The sequence below is a fragment of the Engraulis encrasicolus genome, chromosome 18 (genome assembly GCF_034702125.1).
Source record: "Engraulis encrasicolus isolate BLACKSEA-1 chromosome 18, IST_EnEncr_1.0, whole genome shotgun sequence".
NCBI classification, from domain to species: Eukaryota; Metazoa; Chordata; class Actinopteri; order Clupeiformes; family Engraulidae; genus Engraulis; species Engraulis encrasicolus.
The window spans coordinates 245,001-267,500 of record NC_085874.1 but is presented as its reverse complement, the minus strand read 5'-3'; the positions used below and the strand labels follow the sequence as shown (position 1 = coordinate 267,500).

At 42.1% G+C, this 22,500-nt stretch overlaps 1 protein-coding gene across 1 annotated transcript in view; it reads left to right on the top strand.

Moving 5' to 3' along the window:
* LOC134468810 (ferroxidase HEPHL1-like) overlaps positions 1-22,500 on the top strand; it is a 46,609-nt gene that overhangs the window by 9,209 nt on the left and 14,900 nt on the right. The window contains exons 5-15 of the mRNA XM_063222687.1: positions 64-318; positions 1,026-1,200; positions 3,786-3,916; positions 4,344-4,445; positions 13,457-13,662; positions 13,921-14,065; positions 15,084-15,296; positions 16,351-16,570; positions 19,460-19,590; positions 21,353-21,372; positions 21,708-21,923. Of these exons, the coding sequence (XP_063078757.1) occupies positions 64-318; positions 1,026-1,200; positions 3,786-3,916; positions 4,344-4,445; positions 13,457-13,662; positions 13,921-14,065; positions 15,084-15,296; positions 16,351-16,570; positions 19,460-19,590; positions 21,353-21,372; positions 21,708-21,923 (1,814 nt within the window). The remainder of the gene's footprint in view (positions 1-63; positions 319-1,025; positions 1,201-3,785; positions 3,917-4,343; positions 4,446-13,456; positions 13,663-13,920; positions 14,066-15,083; positions 15,297-16,350; positions 16,571-19,459; positions 19,591-21,352; positions 21,373-21,707; positions 21,924-22,500) is intronic.

The window sequence follows — 22,500 nt, the reverse complement described above, 5'->3', positions numbered from 1 at the left end:
TGTGTGTGTGTGTGTGTGTGTGTGTGTGTGTGTGTGTGTGTGTGTGTGTGTGTGTGCTTACAGCTATCAATGGCTACATGTTTGGCACGCTGCCCGATCTGAAGGTGTGTGCAGGTGGGCGCGTGGCCTGGCATATTCTGGGCATGGGGAACGAGGCTGACGTCCACTCTGTAAATTTCCGCGGCAACACGCTGCTGGAGCGCGGACACCGACGTGATGTCATCAGCGTATTCCCTGCCTCCTTCACCACGGCAACCATGCACCCCATGGCAACGGGCAAATGGATGCTGAGCTGCCTCGTCAGCGACCACAGGGAAGGTAAACCAATTAGTTACCATGGTAACGGCTATCTGAGAGGTAAAGCAATTAGTTACTGCGTACAGTCTGACAGGTAAAGCTGTATGTTTGGAAATTGTTAGGGTCAGGTGAAACATGATAACCTCCAGTCAGCTGCTAGTCAAGGTGGGAGGAATTTGTTGTCCTGGTGGGAGGAGTTTGTTTGTGAAGATTTTGTTTGTCAAGCCTTATGTAGTGCCGGGGGGAACCCTGATGTGTGTGTGTGTGTGTGTGTGTGTGTGTGTGTGTGTGTGTGTGTGTGTGTGTGTGTGTGTGTGTGTGTGTGTGTGTGTGTGTGTGTGTGTGTCAGGGGTGGAACTTAAACATTTTCCCCACCAGTCACTGTGGCAGGTAGATTCTAAAATCTACCAGTCACTCACAATTTTTACCAGTTCATATTCAACCGTCTGTTCCAAACATTGTAATACCAAGTAAGATCATTTTCTGATCAATGCTTTTGTTTCAGAGGTCATAAATTCAGTTATTGTGATGCCAATAACTCTTTTCATTACCAATTTGCTTAAACCCTGTCAAGGTGACTGTTGGGTTGTCATATTTCACCTGCCAAAGGCCAAATTCATCCGTGATTGGTAGGTGGACAGGTGCTTATTTCCATCCCTGGTGTGTGTGTGTGTTGTTTGTGTGTGTGTGTGTGTGTGTGTGTGTGTGTGTGTGTGTGTGACCTTCAGGGCCTCAGGCGTTCTATGAGGTGGTGCAGGGCGGTGAGTGTCAGGACGTTCCCACGACGACGTTGACGGGGGGCCGTGAGCGCCATTATTACATCATGGCCGACGAGACCACCTGGGACTATGGCCCCCTGGGATACAACAACTTCACACATATTCCCCTCACACAGCCGGACAGGTACACACACACACACACACACACACACACACACACACACACCCTTGCGAAAATCGACCATGGTTTACTATGGTATTATTATGATTACCATGGTTCTACCATGGTATGTCATGATAACTCTAAGTGCTCTGAACGTACCATAAGTACTATGGCTTACTATGGTATTACAATGACTTTTATGTAGTAACCATGGTTCTGCCATGGTATGTCATGATTACTCTACCCTTACGAAAATCGACCATGGTTTTAATGCAGTAACCATGGTTATACAAACTCCATAGAAGTTGGGACGCAAGGTTAATTGTGAATAATAACAAAATACTGCCATTTTCAAAAAGTCTGTGTCTGACATTAGTTGGAGAACGGTACAAAGAAAATATATCAGCCATCAAAACTGACCAAAATTATTGTTTTGGGGGATATTCATGAATATGTAAATCCAACGCGTCTCAAAAGAGTTGGGGCGGGGACAATAAAAGGCAGCAAATGTCGAGGAAGACTAAAAACAAAACAAAGGACAACACTTAACAGTTAAAAGCATTAACCGATGAGATGATTTTATATAAAAACAGTGTTGATTCCTATCTTGGACATGATTTCAACAGCTTAAATGGTAAGTGTATTCCTTGTCATGTTTTGCAATGTTTTCCTTGCTGTAGTGCTTACAGCGTGACAGGTCTTGACCAAAAGCCATTTTATGTCCTGCTGGTCCTTATGTTGGAGTTAAACTGTTAAAACATAGTAGTAGATAATGCAATTTGTCCTTACTATGTGGCAGTAATCGAAGATCTCCCTTCAAAATATAAAGCACAAGTGGCTTTTCATGCTGTTTAAAACCCATTTATTTCATTCAGTACTGTACTGCTGCACCCCCATGCCTTCATGGAGGCTGACTTTTGAAGTTAGCACCAACACAAGTTGCATGGTCAATTTTCACTGTAGTACAGGATGTGCAAGACTTATTTTCAAAAATAATTGACTTCTGCAACGTCTCGTCTGCTGACTTCTGTAAGCAAATTACAGTTTCCCATGTTTTCTGGGTCTGTTTCAAGTGAGCTCAGGTGGATAGGGGAATGTTAAACCCCTCTATCATTTGCACACATGAAGCGTCCTTAATATGGTCAAGTTTTAACTAGCTGTAATTCTCGGAGTGCTAGAGTGAGACTACAGCCAATATATATTGCATGATGTTATGAACCTATACAATGATTTTAATGACAAAAATATGTCTTATATACACTCAATCACGGTAAATCAAGGGAATTCAAAACTTTATGTAATAACTATGGTAATTGTTCCCTCTGCATCTTTAATTCTGAGTGACTCAGCCTCTCTGTGATTGTCTTATACCTGGACACTCAAATTGTACATCAGTACAATTCATTTTGAAATGTTCTTCCTTTTTGTTTGATCTTATTTGGATGTTAATAACATTTCACTGATCCCTGTCCCAACTTATTTGAGACGTGTTGCAGTTATCAAATTAGAAATGAGTACATATGTCCCCTAAAACAATATTTTTTCTCAGTTTTAACACTTGATATGTTGTCTTTTCACTATTCTCCATCTAAGGAATGTATTGAATATTTTGAAAATGATAGCATTTTGATTTTATTCTCAGTTTACCAAACGTCCCAACTTCACCGGAGTTGGGGTTTGTACTATGGGTTTTATGTAGTAACCATAGTTTTTCCATGGTATGCCATGGTTACTCTAAGTCATGGTTACTCTACTGTAAGTCAGGGGTCCGGCCAAGCAACCTCAAAACATCAGGGAACCTCTGCCATGTTTGACTGAACGGACCGTGTTCTTTTCTTTAAAGGCCTCATTTTTTCCTGTTAACTCAAATGAATACAAGAAAAAAAATAAGGCCCTCAAAGAAAAGAACACGGTCCGTACAGTCAAATATGGCAGAGGTTCCCTGATGTTTTGAGGTTACTTTGCTGCTTCTGGCACTGGACTACTTAACCGTGCGCATGATATTATGTAATCTGAAGACTATCAAGACATTTTGCAGCATAATGCAGGAATCCACCCCCTAGTCCCATAGAAAACCTATGGAGAGATCTCACAATGGCAGTTTGGAGAAAGCACCCTTCAAATCTCAAGAAAGATGGTCTAAAATTCCAGCAGAGCGTTGTAAGACACTCATTGATGGTTACCGCAAGTGGTTGTTCGCAGTTCTTTTGTCTAAAGGCTGTGCTACCAAGTATTAGACTGAGGGTGTCAATAATTTCGTTCGGCCCATTTTTGGAGTTTTGTGTAAAATGATCATTCAATTGACTTTTTTTCATTCTCTTTTGTGTTTTTTTCATTGCAAGAAAAACAAATGAAGATATTAATAAAAAAGCATTTGTGATTGCGAACATTTTCTGGAAGAAATTGAGTATTATCTGACAGAATTGAAGGGGTGCCAATACTTTTGGCCATCACTGTATATTGAACCCTATGGGTTAGGAATGAATGAAGTTCATGTGAGACAAGGCAGGTTTGTGCATACTTTTGGTAATATAGTGTATAAATAAAAAATAATACTATATAAAAAGAAATTCTAACCCCCCCCCCCTCTCTCTTTTTTTCTGCAGTGATGCGGAGGTGTATTTTGGTAAAAGTCATGGAGCGTTGGGTGGGCAGTATTTAAAGGCGCGCTACGTAGCTTTCACTGATGAGACGTTTACTCAGCGCAAGCCACACTCCCCACACCTTGGCATTCTGGGTAAGAACACACACACACACACACACACACACACACACACACACACACACACACACACACACACACACACACATACACACACACACACACACACACACACACACACACACACACACACACACACACACACACACACACACACACACACACACACACACACACACACACAAACACAAACAAACACACACACAGACTCGTTCACTCACTCACACACACATACAGATAAGCACACATTTGTCCATTGTTTGTGTGTTTGTGTGCTTATCTGCAGTTGTGTGTGTGTGTGTGTGTGTGTGTGTGTGTGTGTGTGTGTGTGTGTGTGTGTGTGTGTGTGTGTGTGTGTGTGTGTGTGTGTGTGTGTGTGTGTGTGTGTGTGTGCGCGTGCGAATCGGCATCTATGTCTTTGTGTGTGTGTGTGTGTGTTTAGGGCCAGTGATTTCGGGAGAGGTGGGTGACACTCTGGTGGTGACATTCTTCAATAATGCGACTCAGACCTTCAGCATGGAGCCACACGCGCTATACCATGATGGTACACACACACACACACACACACACACACACACACACACACACACACACACACACACACACACACACACACACACACACACACACACACTACATTACATTGCATTTGGCAGACTTTTTTTAACCAAAGCAGCTTACAATCGAGGACATAATCAGAGCATACAACACTTGCAGATACAAAGCGCACCGTGAATTTACAGACGGTTTAGACCATTATCAGATGGTTACTGTTTACATTGCACAGTGTGCCAGTATTTAATACATGTCCTTCCCAGCAACTGGCAACTATCTCACATACAATACTTGGCTTGGCATGAAATGGTTGGTGTCTCAGCAACATTACGTACAGAATTAGGAGACTGTTGACCAAAGTCTTCTGGTTCATTATCAAAATGGCATCCGTTTAGTGCGTACACGGCAGTGTGTTAGATTTTGGACGTTTCCAAAATTCTCTTCTCCAATAAAAATTGAAGGCTGAATGCTCTGCGTTGTGTTTTAGCTGACTCACTTGCAAAAATAAAACAAGTCTTGACTTCGTAATTAAAAGGATCGATCAGGATACTATTTATTATAGAAAAAGTGAGATTACAAAAAGAATATAAGAAGAAAATAAAATAAGTAAAATTGGAAGAAAGATAAAGGTTAAAAAGAAATGAAAATGAGACTAAGTCTGACAGCGTCTCACTAACTAGGCGTATCTCTGGCGTCTCACTAACTAGGCGTACGTGTATCTCTGGCGAATGACAGGCAAAATCGACAATTGACAAAATGGTGGCAACGGCTTTTATACCATCTTCCTCATGTCAGCAGGTTACACGTATGCAAGTATGATGTTAGTTAAGGAAGATGTCGTCTCCAAGTCTCCAGGGGTGACGAATCATAAAAACACCTATCGCTTATGGATAGCATAGACCTAGGACACTTCTGGTATCAAGAACAAAGTGTTCTGGGTGACCTTCAATGGCAGAGTCGACAGCTCTGAGCTCAAGATATCAGAAACATGCAAATTCCTGGCCCAATTGATCGGAACACAGGAATGGCAAAAGTTTCATTCTATAACTTTGCAAAAGTGGCCAATCAGTTGTTGGTCAGCTGCAAAATGCAGCAGGATATACCACTCAAATTTAACAGTGTCCATCATTCAAGCACTGCGTTTTTGGGCGTTGTTAGAGCATCCTCCGGGCACTTTCAGTGCACTGAATTGACCAAAATCTTCAGTGTGAGCACCCTACGCTTTGAAACAAAGTGCTCGATGTGCACAAGTGCACGATATGAGACACAGGGTTAGTGTTTTTTACATTTTATTTAATCATGTTTAAACAGGGTTAAGTACAGTACACACACCCACACAACCTGCCTCAGAGTCTACCCAGGGACTGGGCCAGCTCAGGCATTAGTGCAGTAAATAATCACGACAGAGAAGAGCCTTTACTTCCCTCTGGAAGGTTGAGAGATGAACGGAATGGAGCAAGGGGCGAGGAGCGGGCCGTTGATACTTTTTTTTTTTTTTTTTACAAAAAGGTTGTGAGCGACAGTTCTGTTTTGCTCCAGTTCAGTCCGATACCACTCCCACCTCTTTAATTCAACTGATTTTTGGACCCAAAACAGCCTTAATCGGCCTTAAGTATTAGGCTACTTAAAGGGGCATTCCACTGGTGGAGATATGAATATGTATTGAAAGTGGGTCATATATGTAGTAGAATAGTAGCAAAAATTTGTAATTTGGTGCCTTCTTGGCCGAGAAAAGGCAAAAAATTACTTTTTAGTGCTTGTTGATTTGTGACAACAATCCCATAATGCATTGCAATGCTCAAGTTCCACAGGCCACACCCAGGCAGCTCTGCCAGTAGCCCCATACGACTCTGTTGCTGTCGACCAACATTGACGAAGCACGTGAGCGAGAACTTGTTGTCACGATGTGATTGTTATTAAATACAGCGCATTTAAAGTCGGGCACAAATATGAACGAGACGATGAGCTCGCACCAGTTTGCTCTACTAACACACCACATGTGAGGAGTGGGGGGACAGGCAGTGAGGAGGAGCTGAAGTGGGGACCTGCGCAAACTCGTGTAGAGGTGTGAGACAAGACTCATATACACACGTGAGTGAGTTGTTGATCAACCAGTTCATGGGTGCGTGACCTCAGAGGCGGTCTGCAGACGAGCGTTGAAGGGGATAAGCAGCTGCAGAGGTTGCAAGATCTGACTTCATCCCGCGATAGTTTGACACCATGTGTCACCTCATCAACGCAACATCACCAAAATGTTTAAGTTTGATAGGAAATCTAACCGTCATGCAAATTTTTGAGCCAGAATGCATTGCTGTCTAAATGCGAATACAGCCGTTGCGGTATCTCGATCATACTTAGTGACTTAGTGTTAGGATTGAGTATTTTGGACTCTTGCCACCCTATGGACAGTTGTAGTACTGCGGGTGTGCTTATGGTTTGTTTTGATCTCCTATCCCGCCCCCCTTTGTGCTCTCCCTTTGCAGCTTCACTCTATTGAATGTAATTATCCCAGCTGCTCCCTGTTTAGTTCTGTTTGTCTCTCCTACTTAAGCTTAACCTACTTAATGATCGTCTGACCCTGACCTTGTGTCTGTGACCCTGTTTTTGTGAATCTGTCAGTGAGTACCTGTGAATCTGAAAACTCTGTTTTTGAATTGTTTTGGAATCCTGTTTTTGTTCTCTGTTTTTGTGGACTGCCCTTTTGGCCTTTTTGAACCTGAACACTTACCTGGGTACTTACCTTTGTTTCATGGACTGCCTTTTGCATTTTTTTGACAAACTGAATAGGTACCTGAATACTTACCTGGGTAGATGACAGATAGGCTGCAAAAAACATTTTTTTCACTAAACATTGTTTATGAGGGAAAAAAGTATATGTCTACGTAGTGCAGCAATTGATCTTTCAAAAAATCCAAGTGGTCACAATGTTGGTCTATTAATTGATTATTTATTTACGTTGATAAAGCAATTTGCTGAAAATATGTCCTTTTGTGTGACGTTAAGAAATATATATATTAAGTAATGTAGAAATGGCTTGATGGAGTTTTATGAACATTGTTACACTCTTCATATTTATTGCAATTTTTTAAAGTGTTAATTAAATGAGAAATTACCATTTAAGTATTTTTTTTTCCCATTAGAGGTGAGCTTATTAGAAACCTTCGAGGAAATACAGGGATATCTTTCTTTTTAAATTTTCAAAATTGTCCGAATTTATACTAACTTTTCAGGGATGATAATTTGTTCTTCCCTAATGCAATATTCAGTGTTTATCAAAAATATTGTTAAGCTCAAACAAATATTTGAGCATTTAAAAAATGTCACACCGTAGGACATTCATGTCACGCTAAAGGACAGAAATGCAAAACTGAGCCAGAAACAAATGTATCAACATGATTATTTTGTCTTTTGATCATAATGTAATGTTGTAGTCAATATGGACCTACACTTTGCACTTATAAGTCTTTGAGTCATAGATTATCAGCCTATCTTAACACTTAATGACAACCATGAGGTCATTAAATGTAACCTGCAGAGCTCATAAGACTCATACTGAAGTGTGACCTTGGCATGACCATCACACCTCACCCTCTTTGTAGGTATGCTATGACTGTCACACCATTGAACTTATAGTATGTAGTGGCCAGTGCCTGTTTGGTATCTGAAGCTGGGAAGCACATTTATGCTATATATTTAGCTCTCCGCAGCATACTTTATTCATCTATACTTCTCTATACTCTCTCACTCATCTTTCCTTCACTGTTACCGTTATATTCTATGGTTTCAAAGCACCATTAATGACATTTTATATCCTTTGACAGTATCTAAAATCAACAGCAAATATTCATCAACAATGCATCAAAGTATAAATTCGAATGGCCAATAAAGGAATAAGTAATTTGAATACACAATATGTAGGCTATCTAGTCAAACAACAAAACAAACAAAAAATGTACTACCAGTTGTTTTAAAAGCTATTTTTCAGATATCTAGTCCTTTGGTGTGACCTGTCTGTCCTTTGGTGTGGTTTGGTGTGATTTTTACCATCACACCATAGGACTTTTGAGCTTTTGAGTTAATATAAAGCCGTATCGTTGCCAAATGAAATACAATTTCACCTTTAGTAAGATGCATTTGCATACATAAACATAAGAAAAAAATATAAAATATACAGTATTGTCTAAATGTGTTTTATGGCTGTCACACCAAAGGACTACAAAACTAATAAATCTTGTGGTAGCAAAACGTAATTGATTGATTGAAGAACTCTGAGAGAAAAAACTAAAATCCACCCTTGCTATTGGCTTCTTAAGGGTCTGAAGTCACAATTTCAGAACAGCTGGAGCTTTAACAATAGATAAGTATCCACAGAATTACCCAAAAATGTGATGTCACACCACAGGATATTGTTTTCTGTGACAAAGTTTCATAAGTCCATATGGTCTCAGAAAAACGGGAAAAAAATTAAACATTGCCACTTTCCAAAATAGACACCTTGAAAAACATGCCAGGATTGTCTGACTGAGCTGACTGAGCTTTGATTATTTATTTAAAAATGTTATAACATGGAGAACCAGGCTTGTGGCAGTCACGCCATAGGACAAATGTGGCATTTGACTCAAAATTAAGTATACTTATTTAAACTCTGGTTTTATTACACATTACTTTTTCACAACATGGACACTAGTTTGATCATTTAAAACATTGACAATTTCGAAAGCATGAATTTACTTAATTTTAAGAGCCTGCGACAGCAAAATGTTCACGTCACGTCATCTACCCACCTCTGTTTTTGAAGAATTTTTTTGTTGTTGCATTTTTTACTAATCGAGTTCTACGAGTCTCAGTATCTCTTTTGAAGTTTTTTCTGTTGGATCTTTATTTTTGGAACTGTGGTACACTGCTTCAGAACTTAACCTCTACTCTAGCTCTGACCTCAGTGTGTGTGCAAAATAAATCTGCCAAACCTGATCTGCATTTGGGTCTGTCTGTCTCTGAATTCTTACACTTAGGGTCCGTTCGAAACATTTTCCGTTCGAAAAATTGCTTTATTTCCTCCCTTGGCAGTTGACTGCATTTGTGGGCGTAACAGTGATATTTGGGGGCACCATCAGATGCTGACTTCGCTGCTTTTGTACCCAAAATACTGTGCGCCACCTCCCTCTCAACCGGAAACCTGAAAAACAAACATGGCTACTACCCAAGCTACCGCCTTATAATGTTCTTTATTCTGACACTTATCTACACAGATGTTGAAAATTGAAGCGATAAATCAACATTGTGTAGCTACCGTCTGGCGGTCATTCACTGTTCAAATAGCATGCGTAAGCTAAGCGCTAACGTGATGAACGTAACTCACGCCATGGAATCGCCGTAAGATCAAATGCGCACTAGTTAGTGCCGTTCGAAACGACCGCCTCATCAGCTAACTTCACCTGTCTGATCAGAGACCTGTTCATGTAGGAAGGGAGTCATTGAGTCACTGCCTTCCGATCCGAACGCAACCTTACTTGTTACAACGGTGAAGAAAAATCCGGGTTTGATACCCAACTAATCTAAGAACTGGACTCAGATGCAGATGTAACGAAAGGTTCAGGGGTTTTAATGAAGTTCAAAAGCACAGAAGATTCATAATCCACGATTTTCAAAGGTAAAGCTCCACAACGAAAAAGTCCAATAATGAAGGGCAAAAAATAAAAATAAAAATAAAGTTCCAAAATCCAAAATGGCAAATTCACAAAGTCCAGGTAATCCAAAATTCCAATAATCCCAAAACAAAAGATATCTTCAGTATAGTGTCTCTTTAAAGTAATTCTCCTCAAGCAAAAGTTCTTCAAAGCAAAAAAAATAGTCCAAAGCAGAATATTTCACAGAGCAAAATGAAAAAGTTTTAAACAAGGATTGCACAGTCACTCACCGAAGCAGCACTGCAAAGACTCAGTGTAGAACAAAGGAACAGGTAGCTAGTAATACCAAACAAACTTGCAATCAGGCAGGCAGAGATGGGCTTCAGGTGGCAGAGGCAGCGAATCAAAAACAAGGGGCGGAGACATAGCACATGGCAAAATGGATCAATGAAAACAAAAACAAACATGATCACACGCCCACCAAAGAAGAATAACAAGTCCACAATGGCCACTAGATGTCACAATTGTCCCAAAATCAAAACAATGTCCCGAAATCACAACCTTACTGGAGCCTCAATGCCAGTGATTTCAAAATCACTGGCACACTGATCTGTGATAGTTCTGTTAGCGCATTAGGTCCAACTCCCTATGGGCGGGGTTGAAAGGGTGGGAAAAAGGCTTGTAGTCTCAACAGAAATCCACCTCTCTTACACTTCCTCCTACAATGATGCAAAATGACAATTTTTACATCATTGTAGGAGGAAGTGTTAAGAGGTGAATACGGATTTCTCCTGTCTCAGGGGGAATTGAGAGAGTGTTGCATGACCATTCAAAAGTATGACTGGGTGTCTAGCAATGGAAAGCCTAATGCAAATGGGTGGAGTGTCCCTTTAAATGTTGTTCTTACTGTTTGAAAAATTTGTGAATTTCATTGTGAACCTGTAACAATGAAACAAGGGTGCACTGCAGTTGTAGAGGAGGTAGCACTAATTATGAAAAATAACCAAAGAAGCTAGCCTGTGGAGAATTGAAAATACAAAAAGAGAGAGAAAATGCAATTGTGTGGTAATATTTTACCGTAACAGTCGTCAAAATAAACAAATGACGAACCTGTTGATATGTCTCAAGTTGTGTAGTTGTCATGAAATGCTGACGTTATATGACCAGGGAATCCCCAGTTGTAGCTAGATGAGCATAACACTAAGTTACCAGGGCTATTTGACCTAATTCTGCTGAGCTGTCACTTTGATTAGATTTAATTTAAATTGGTTAGCCTACTTGACTGGACATAGTTTGTTGTGGTAAGGTGCACTGCAGGTGAGGTATATGGACCGAATGACAAGGACACTGAATTACAATTAATGTATTTAATGCTTATGCATTTGGACAAACGATTAGTGTGGATTACGAAGAGGATGTGTTTATTTCCCCTCACAACATGGATGTGTGGCGCTTCCTAAATGCTTTCAATGAAATTGCTAACATTCAAAGTCCAGAGAGAGAGAGAGATATAGAGCAAATTTGAGCGAGCGAAAGGTGGTTTTACCAGAGTGGGGTGAAATTTTAGGTGAGCGGGGAGCGTTATTTGAATGGAGTTGTCGGGTGCAACTTTGATCAATAGAGCGTTCAAGAGAACTTCCCCATTAGTGGGGAGACGAAATTCTCTGCCACTCAACTCCGTTCACACGCACATACACGCAGGCACGCACACACTTAGACACACGGGTGGGAGATGTGACGACTTGTTTTTTCGTAACATTGGTTAAAAACCTACAAAACTGTTATTATTCCTCTTAAAAACAAATATCAATAAAGAAGATGTCGTACATTATGTTTCATATTAGTCTTAGATGAGAAGAATTTTTTTTGTTAAGATTTATATGTCAAATATCCTGCGGTGTGACTGTAACATTAATGAAACCTGGAATATAATATATATATAAATTAACCAACAGCATTTTGAATAATTTATGAAGCATTTGGCATGATTGCATTAATGTTAACTTGATATTAAGATATGTGAATGTGAAAAAAATTCAAGACAGTAATATTAACTACAAGTTCCATTTCGTAACACAAATTGCGTCCTGTGGGGTGACATGTATGTCAATGTTGGTGAACGGGCAGCTGCAAGGCCAACTACAAGGGTCTTAAAGACAGGCTCCTAACCAGTCAGTACCTCAGCCAGTGGCGTAACACAAACACTTGGGCCCCCCCTGCAAGATACTAGAGTTGGCCCCCCCAACCACGCAACCCACACGCAGCATTCACACGCAGCGTTTATCAGTGTTGACGACACAGATATGGCCCTGTCTCGGGCAAGGGGGGGCCGCCTTAAATGTCTTTGGAACTAGGCCTACTCCCCCCCAGCCAGGGGCCCCCACCCGAGCAGGGCCCCCCCGCACCGCGGGGGCTGCAGGGTTATACTTTACGGCCGTGACCTCAGCTATTGGAGAGTGGTCTTGAAGTTTAAGGTGACTCTTCACCTCTTAATATGTCTACAAATTGCAATGTTTCTGTCACGCAATGCTTATGTTAATTTTATGGTGTCCTGTGGTGTGACTGCTCTTATAGAAGGAAAAAAGGTTTTTATAAATGAAAACACATATTAAGATTAAACACAATATCATTATCTAGTTAGCATGATCTCAGAGGTCAGTCATGTATACAAAAGGATTAAAATGGCCACAATGCAGTGAATTCCCTGTGGTTTGACTTCATGGCATGCGGTGTGACATGCTTATGCAATGTATTACTCAATCCTCACTTGTTTTTCATGTATCATGGAAGGAGATAAGGATACCAGGAGATTCATTTGTCACATTCACACAATTATTACAAGTAATACAGTGAAATCATGCAGTGAAATCACAGTAATCTGCCTGTACAATGCATAGGCGTGTGTGGGTGGGGGTGGGGGTGCGGGTGGGTAGTAGTGTGTGTGTGGGGTGGGGGTTAAAGGAACAATAGTACAAAGAGCATGGGGGATATGTTTGTGCAGAATATTAATCATTTTATTGTATCTTACAGAAATGTCACACCAAGGATGTCACACCGCAGGCCACATTTTCCCAAAAATGGCAAAAATTAGGCGAAATTCCACGGACCACTATGAGCTTTATTTTTTTCTATTTTTTTCCAATTTTTCCCATCGTTTTTTTCAGGAATTGGAAAAACTTTTTTTTTTTTGGCGTTACGCCCTTAAACGTCAACCACCAACACTCAGAAACACTCTTGCACAAATATTCACTTTTCACACTTTTCTTGATTTGTGTGTGTGTGTGTGTGTGTGTGTGTGTGTGTGTGTGTGTGTGTGTGTGTGTGTGTGTGTGTGTGTGTGTGTGTGTGTGTGTGTGTGTGTGTGTGTGGTTAGGCGTGGAGAGGGGTGGGGCCTCTGTGTCTCCTGGCTCCAGATTTACCTATCGGTGGCGAGTACTCGATGGCCCCACCCCCTCTGACCCTGCCTGTCAATCATTCCTCTATTACTCTGCTCACGACGCCCCACGCGATACCAACGCCGGGCTGGTGGGGCCAATCAAGATCTGCAAGAGGGGAACACTAGAGGAGGACGGAACACAGGTACACACACAGAGAGACACACACGCACGCACGCACGCACACACATGCACGCACACACACACACACACACATATGAAGAAAAGTGTGAAAACTTAATATTTGGGGGAACCATGGGAGCCAGGTATGTATGTATGTATGACGCTATTGTATATTCATGTGTGTGTGTGTGTGTGTGTGTGTGTGTGGGTGTGTGTGTGTGTGTGTGTGTGTGTGTGTGTGTGTGTGTGTGTGTGTGTGTGTGTGTGGGTGTGTGTGTAGAGGGGTGTGAATAAAGAATTCTTCTTGCTGTTCGGGGTGTTTGATGAGAACTTGAGCGGCTACCTGGACAAGAATATTGAGCTCAATGGAGGGGAACTTAGAAAAAAGGATGATGAAGACTTCAAGGAGAGCAACAAGATGCACGGTAGACACGCACACGTACACACACACTCACACTCACACACACGCACACACACACCTACAAAGTTTAATTTATCAATCTGGTACCCGAGCTCCCATTCACCACTATGTATCCACCATGGACAAGAGGAATTAATTGAATCAATGTCGCATATACTGAACAGTTGCCATTTTTACAAAGGCTTTTATTTTTCCTTTCATGACAGGATTGTGGACATTATATCTGACAGTTTACCATCTTTATTTTCTCCAGTAGTCTCTATATATAAAAACTGTGTTGTTAGAGAAAGTATGTTTGCAAACAGTGGCCCAGCAGAAATGTCTTCATTCTCTGATTTGAATACCACCAGGCCAGATATTACAATTATTGATGAGAATAATAGTCATCCTGGAAGTTGGATGCTGTTTTGACCCATGTCTAGAGGAGGCTTTCTTAACGAAACTGGTAAAATATCGCCCTCTGGAAGAGAAAATAACTGGCCTTGGCTATAAATGTCAATATATAGCACTTATCTTTGGAAGCCTAGGACATGTACACAGAGTGGTCACTAGGGGGATAAGGATGTTTGGCTTCACGAAAGCAAAGGCACAGCAAATGGCCAAATATTGCTCAATATCCTTCATTATTGGTAGTCGTCATATTTTGAGAAGGAGGTGTTGTTTGTACCTTTAAATCTGCTATTTTGAGACCCACATTGGATTGTGACTTAGCATCATTGTATCTGTAACATTTATGTCCATATGTACATATTATGAATTGCGGAATAAATAAAGTAGATAAAGTGTGTGTGTGTGTGTGTGTGTGTGTGTGTGTGTGTGTGTGTGTGTGTGTGTGTGTGTGTGTGTGTGTGTGTGTGTGTGTGTGTGTGTGTGTGTGTGTGTGTGTGTGTGTGTCTGTGTGTGTACCTGTGCTCCGTCCTCCTCTACTGTTCCCCTCTTGCAGATCTTGGTGGTGTGGTATACTTGTAATAATAACATACTGTTTGTGTGTGTGTGTGTGTGTATGTGTGTGTGTGTTTCAGCTATAAACGGCCGTATGTATGGTAATTTAGAGGGCCTGGATATGTGTGAGGGTGACCAGGTGGTGTGGTACACTCTGGGTGTGGGCTCCCAGGTGGATATCCACGGAGTCTATTTCCAGGGCAACGTCTTCCAGCGCCATGGCAACACGCGAGACACCCTGAACCTCTTCCCACACACCAGCACCACGGTGAAGATGACGGCTCACAACACGGGTAACACACACACAAACACACAAGCACAAGCACACACACACACACACACACACACACACACACACACACACACACACACACACACACAAGCACACACACACACACACACACACACACACACATCAATATCAAGGGAAATAATGGATGAGGCGGAAACGTATAGAACAGCCAAGATACTGCACAGCCAAGCTACTATTCCCAACATGCTTTACTGTACTTCGTAGAGTAGAGTAGAGTCGAGTAGAGTAGAGTGCTTCATTGTCACTATACGTAGATACAGTGAGATGATGTTTGGAAGTGACCCACAGATGCCCACAAAATTAAAGATATATTAACAGTATGACTAATGTGATAAGAAAAAAATCTGCAAGTCAACTGATGATTCAGAGAAAGTGCTGCAGGATTCAAGTGTTCACATGTTCCATGTTTGTTACTGAGGAAGTCCGGTATCCATCTGCAGACTGAAGCCGAGGTTGTACAGCTTAGTGCCCAGCTTGATAGGGGGAATGGTGTTAAAAGCGGAGCTGTAGTCAATAAACATCATCCGCACATACAGTAGCTGTTTGGTTTCTCCAGGTGTGAGAGGGCAGTGTGAAGGCCCAGCGAAATGCCGTCCTCTGTATGCGGGTCGAGGGATGGTGGGATGATGGACTTGAGATGTGCTAGCACCAGTCTTTCAAAGCATTTCTTCACAATAGGTGTGAGTGCTACAGGGCGGTAGTCATTCAGAGACTTGATGGATGCCTGCCTCGGGACAGGAACAATGCTCCTACTGGTTTTCAGACAAGTGGGGACTGCAGCTTGTTCCAGGGAGATGTTAAATAAGCTGCTAAAGACTGCACTTAGTTGGCCTGGTCCTGGTGCTTTGTTAGGGTTAATGCTTCTGAGGGGGAACTAGTGAATACATGTATGACATCTATGTTGTAATATGTAAGTGTGTGTGTGTGTGTGTGTGTGTGTGTGTGTGTGTGTGTGTGTGTGTGTGTGTGTGTGTGTGTGTGTGTGTGTGTGTGTGTGTGTGTGTGTGTGTGTGTGTGTGTGTGTTGTTTTTCAGGTGTGTTTTCTGTGAGCTGCCGTACAACTGACCACTTCACTGCAGGGATGAGGCATTATTATCACGTAAAGCAATGCGGCAAACCCACACACACCGACCCTCAGGTGCACACGCCCACGCGGCATGTAGAGTACTTTCTCTCTGCGGAGGAAGTGGAGTGGGATTACGCCCCCAGTAGAGACTGGGAACTGGAGAAACATAACATGAATGCAGAAGACAGGTACACACACACACACACACACACACACACACACACACACACACACACACACACACACACACACACACACACATAAACTCTCTCTCTCACATACACACGCACACGCACACACACACACACACACACACGCACACATACACACATACACACATACACACATACACACACACCTCTGGGACAGGTACACATATACACATACACACATACACACATACACACATACACACACACACACACACACACACACACACACACACACACACACACACACACACACACACACACACACACACACACACACACACACACACACACACACACACACACACACACACACACACACACACACAGGCTATGTAACAATTATATAGTACACAGTATATAGTATACACACACCTCTGGGACAGGTACACAGACACACACGCACACATACACACATACACACATACACACATACACACATACACACATATCAAAATGTTGAAATTGTCAGCTGTTTTAAGTATCTAGGCACATATATTGACTGCAAGCTTAACTTCACAGATAATGTTGATGCAATATGCAAAAAGGCCAATCAACGGTTGTTTTTAATCAGGAAACTGAGAGGCTTTGGAGTAAGCTGCAACATATTGGAGAGGACATACGTAAGCCTAATAGAGAGTGTCCTTACCTACAACATTTCTGTTTGGTATGGCCACCTCACCCTGCTGAACAAGAACAGGCTGTCCAGAGTGGTGAAAATGGCAGGAAAGATCATAGGAAGACCCCAAAAACCACTGGACAGCCTGTACAGGACTGCAGTTCACAGGAAAACAGTGAACATTTTAGATGACCCCATCCATCCTCTTCACTCTGAGTTTGAACTGCTGCCCTCAGGGAGGCGCTACAGATCATTCATTGCTAAGAAGAACATTTATAAACATTCTTTTATTCCAAATGCAATTTCCATAGTCAATAAGCTATGGAAAAGCTAGAGATATTTTGAACTAATGCCTGACTTGCATATGATGTGTGTGCTGGGAGGGGTGGTTGGAGGTGGGGGGGGGGGGGGGGGGGGGGGGGGGGGGGGGGTGGATGCAGCATTTGTATGTGTGTTTTATGTCTATTTGTGTCTGTCTGTCTGTCTGTCTGTTTTTTACCCTGTGAGACCAAAGGCAATTTTCATGCTTGCATGATAATAAAGTATAATCTAATAAAGTATAATCTAATCTAATCTAAACTAACACACACACCTCTGGGACAGGTACACATATAGTTTTGGCAAAGGACGCACTCAACTTTTTGGAAAAACGAAAGTCTTTGGGTGCACGATAAAATGTATCATCTTAAGGACGAAAAATCCGCACTCAAAAACTGCGTCTCATTATTTATTTATATTACCACCATGTCCAAAAAGCAAACGCGTTTCGGCTATCAAGCCTTCATCAGTGCGTGGTACCACATATACACATACACATTCACACACACTCTATAGCATATTAAAACAATTGACCTTTTGCAGATTTCTAATTGATGATACCCTATAATCTGTGTGTTTTGACTAATTTTTGACAAGAGAGCCTTTTACTTTGAAATCAAAAACCTTTGTAGGTTACATGATCAGGAATTGCACACAGGAAGCCCTTTTTCATCACCTACTGTAGGGTGCATGCAAAACTTATGGTAGGCACTGCCTCCTTACCAGTAGCTACCACTCGGCACCCTGAAAAGTAGCTTCAATGTAGTAGCTTTCTATGTAGAAAGCGAGCCACTAGCAAACACAAATCACAAAATTTGTATAACTTTGAACCGAATTGGTTGCTGGGGGACGGCCATGATGACACTAATGACCAATGGTGATACAGTTGTCAAACTGCTTAACTCTGGGATAGCAAAGTAACCATCGTTTGCCTACTTCAAATATAGAATAATATAGAAGGTCATCCGGGTACCGTTTGTCTCCTGGTTGAAAGCATACTGGGTATAGAGTTCTTTAGTAACGCGGAAGCATGTAGTAGATTGTAGTCTTTCATGTTAGCATTTAAGGACATCCTGGTTCCAATCGGCTTCCGGCCTCCATTGGGAATGAATTGGGGCCAGTTTCAAATAAGCTCCGAGTGCAAGCACGCGCTTAGCGAACCCCCGCAAACTGTCGAGGGTGTTAAAAATAGGCTGTAGGTATGACATGGTTGATCATTTTGTGTCAAACTTCGACATAAATACGATGTTGCGTCCATATGCTAAACCCGGAAGCTTTTGGCGACTACAGAAGCGGCGCCTGTATCTAACGGCATGTACGTTCGGAGGGTTGTACCCATGGCAACCAAAGGAAAGTATGTAGTTCGGAAGTTTTAATGATCAGAAAGAGGTTAGCAATATTGGCTTATAATCGTCATGATTTAACATGTGAATACACCAACATGATGATACGATCCGTTCCACTAATGAGAAAGGGATGCGGGGACACGCTAATGTTCGTTGTTGGCGTGCAACTTATATTTTTGCCAAACCTGAATCTCTATGGCGTTTTGCAATGTAAAAAATCGCCATGGAACCGGTAGTCCAAACGCCGCATACAAGTTGACGTCAACGCTGAAGAGCTCTATTTGGATGTGCTACATTGGCGCTTCCTTATTTTTTAACTTCTACATAGGAAGGCAGTAGCGACTTTCAGATGCATCCCACTTGAAAATAAATAAATAATTTAACAAATTTTAACACCCAAACAACACTCAGACATTTACATTGTGTAGTCATTCAAGCAGTAGAGGGCTAACTAGCAGAAGTCTAACTTGACCTGCATATTATCTCTGTCTGTGTGTGTGTGTGTGTGTGTGTGTGTGTGTGTGTGTGTGTGTCTGTGTGTGTCTGTGTGTGTCTGTGGGTGTGTGGGTGTGTGGGTGGGTGTAGTTACGGGAGTGTATTCCTGAATGAGAGTGAGTCGCGTATCGGCTCGCGCTACAAGAAGGCTGTGTTTCGCCAATACACCGACGCCTCCTTCAAGACTCCCGCACCCAACGTCACACACCTGGGAATCATGGGTAAGACAACACACACACACACAGAGACACACACACACATACACACACACACACACACACACACACACACACACACACACACACACACACACACACACACACACACACACACACACACACACACACACACACACACACACACACACACACACACACACACACACACACACACACACACACAGTATATCACAAAAGTGAGTACACCCCTCACAGTTTTTCAGATTTGTGAGTATATCTTTTCACAGGAAAGCATTACAGAAATTTCACTTTGACACAATGATTAGTGACCTTTTAACAACATATTTAACCGCTTAAATTTCTTGTTCACTCAGAAAAAAACAAAATCCAGCCATTAATGTTTGAACATGTACTTACAAAAGTGAGTACACCCCAGATTAAAATCCGGTAGAGAAGGGGCTGTGTTTGCTCGAATTGTCTCGAAATGAAACGAAATGAAAAGGGAGGTCATCAGTGTGCGTTTCAACCTTTCTTTGCATTGAACTTTTACATTTTGAGTCTGCATCTGGCTTAAGTAGATTGGTGTGAGATTTGAATGCAATCCTATGGAGAATATCATGATCTGCATGATCTGACAGCATCCATGCATCCCATGTCAAACCATGTCAGTCCCACTACCATGCTTGGCTTTTGATAGGATACACCTTTTTTGTAAAACACACCTGTTTACCACCACACATGCTTGACACCATGTAAAGTATATTTGTTTATCTTGGTCTCTTCAGATCACACAACATGGTTCCAGTGATCCATATCCTTGGTCTGTTCATCTCTCTTGAGACCAAGATAAACAAATTTGATTTAGATGGTGTCAAGCATGTGTGGTGGGAAACAAGTGAGTTTTACAAAAAAAGCGTATCCACTCAACAGCCAAGCATGGTAGTGGGACTGACATGGTTTGGGGATGCATGAATGCTGTCAACATTAGCAATCTGAAATACACCTAAAAAAAACATGCATGTCAACATGCACTGTGACTACTGAAGCAGATCATGATATTCTCCATAGGATTGCATTCAAATCTCACACCAATCTATTTAAGCCAGATGCAGACTCAAAATGTAAAAGTTCAATGCAAAGAAAGGTTGAAACGCACACTGATGACCTCCCTTTTCATTTCGTTTCATTTCGAGACGATTCGAGCCAACACAGCCCCTTCTCTACCGGATTTTAATCTGGGGTGTACTCATTTTTGTGAGTACATGTTCAAACATTAATGGCTGTATTTAGTTTTTTTAAGAAGAAATTTAAGCGGTTGAATAAGTTGTTAAAAGGTCACTAATAATTGTGTCAAAGTGAAATTTCTGTTATGCTTTCCTATGAAAAGATATACTCAAAAATCTGCAAAAACTCTGAGGGGTATTCACTTTCGTGATATACTGTACGCACACACTCACACACAAACACACACGTGCGCACACATGCGTTCACACACACGCATGCGCACACATGCGTGCACACACGCATGCACGCACGCACACACACACTCTCAACATTTGGTTTAAATATGGTATACTTTAGAATGACCCATGTACTCTCTCTTGCTGTGGTGTGTGTGTGTGTGTGTGTGTGTGTGTGTGTGTGTGTGTGTGTGTGTGTGTGTGTGTGTGTGTGTGTGTGTGTGTGTGTGTGTGTGTGTGTGTGTGTGTGTGTGTGTGTGTGTTTCGTGTGTCTGCCTGCATGTGCCTGTGTGCGTATGTGTGTGCGGGCATATGTGTGTGTGTGTGGATGTGTGTATTTGTAGGTCCAATTCTGAGGATGCAGGTGGGTAACATGAATTTGAATTGAACTGACAACAACCTTCAGATGTGAGTATAGCTACATTATAGTGCAGTGTGTGTGTGTGTGTGTGTGTGTGTGTGTGTGTGTGTGTGTGTGTGTGTGTGTGTGTGTGTGTGTGTGTGTGTGTGTGTGTGTGTGTGTGTGTGTATGTATGTGCGTATGCGGTTGTGTGTGTGTGTCTGTGTGTGTGTGTGTGTGTGTGTTTGTGTGTGTGTGTGTGTGTGTGTGTGTGTGTGTGTGTGTGTGTGTGTGTGTGTTTGTGTGTGTGTGTGTTTGTGTGTGTGTATGTGTGTGTGTGTGTGTGTGTGTGTGTGTAGGTTGGGGAACAGGTGTCAGTGGTCTTTAAGAACAAAGCATCTCGCCACTATTCCCTCCACCCCCATGGGGTGGAGCCTCAGCCCAACATCCAATCATCTGTGGCTCCAGGCGATACCAGGAAGTACCTCTGGAATGTTCCGGCGAGGGTCGGGCCTGGACCCAACGACCCACCGTGTATTACCTACGCTTACTACTCGACTGCTGACTACACACGGGTACACACACACACACACACACACACACACACACACACACACACACACACACACACACACACACACACACACACACACACACACACACACACAAACACACCAACTGTGTATTACCTACGCTTACTACTCGACTGCTGACTACCGTAAAGTTCCATATAATAGCCGAGTTCCAATTAGCGGGCGGGTTCCCTTTAAGGGCCGGATGCACGAGGATATTTGGACAGATTTGGCCGGTTACAAATAAAAGCCTGTCTAAATAATCATTAAATGAATCAAGGAAGAAGGCTTGACCACCGGCGCTGCATGTTTCCCCCCTTATATTGTTTTGTTTAGTTTTTAGGATGCGTCGCGCCTTTGACCATCAACCGCTGCGTCAGTGAAGCGAAATGTCGGAAATTTTGCAATCTAAAACTCGGGGGAAGCAGGTGTTTCAGGGTATGGTTTAACGCTGTAATACGGTTTAATGTGGGTAAAATCCACATTTAAAACGAGTAGCCTAGACATGTGATGAGAGAAAATGACATTTGAGACAAGTGTCCAAATATGCACGAAATATGCAGCCTCTCTGCACTCGGAT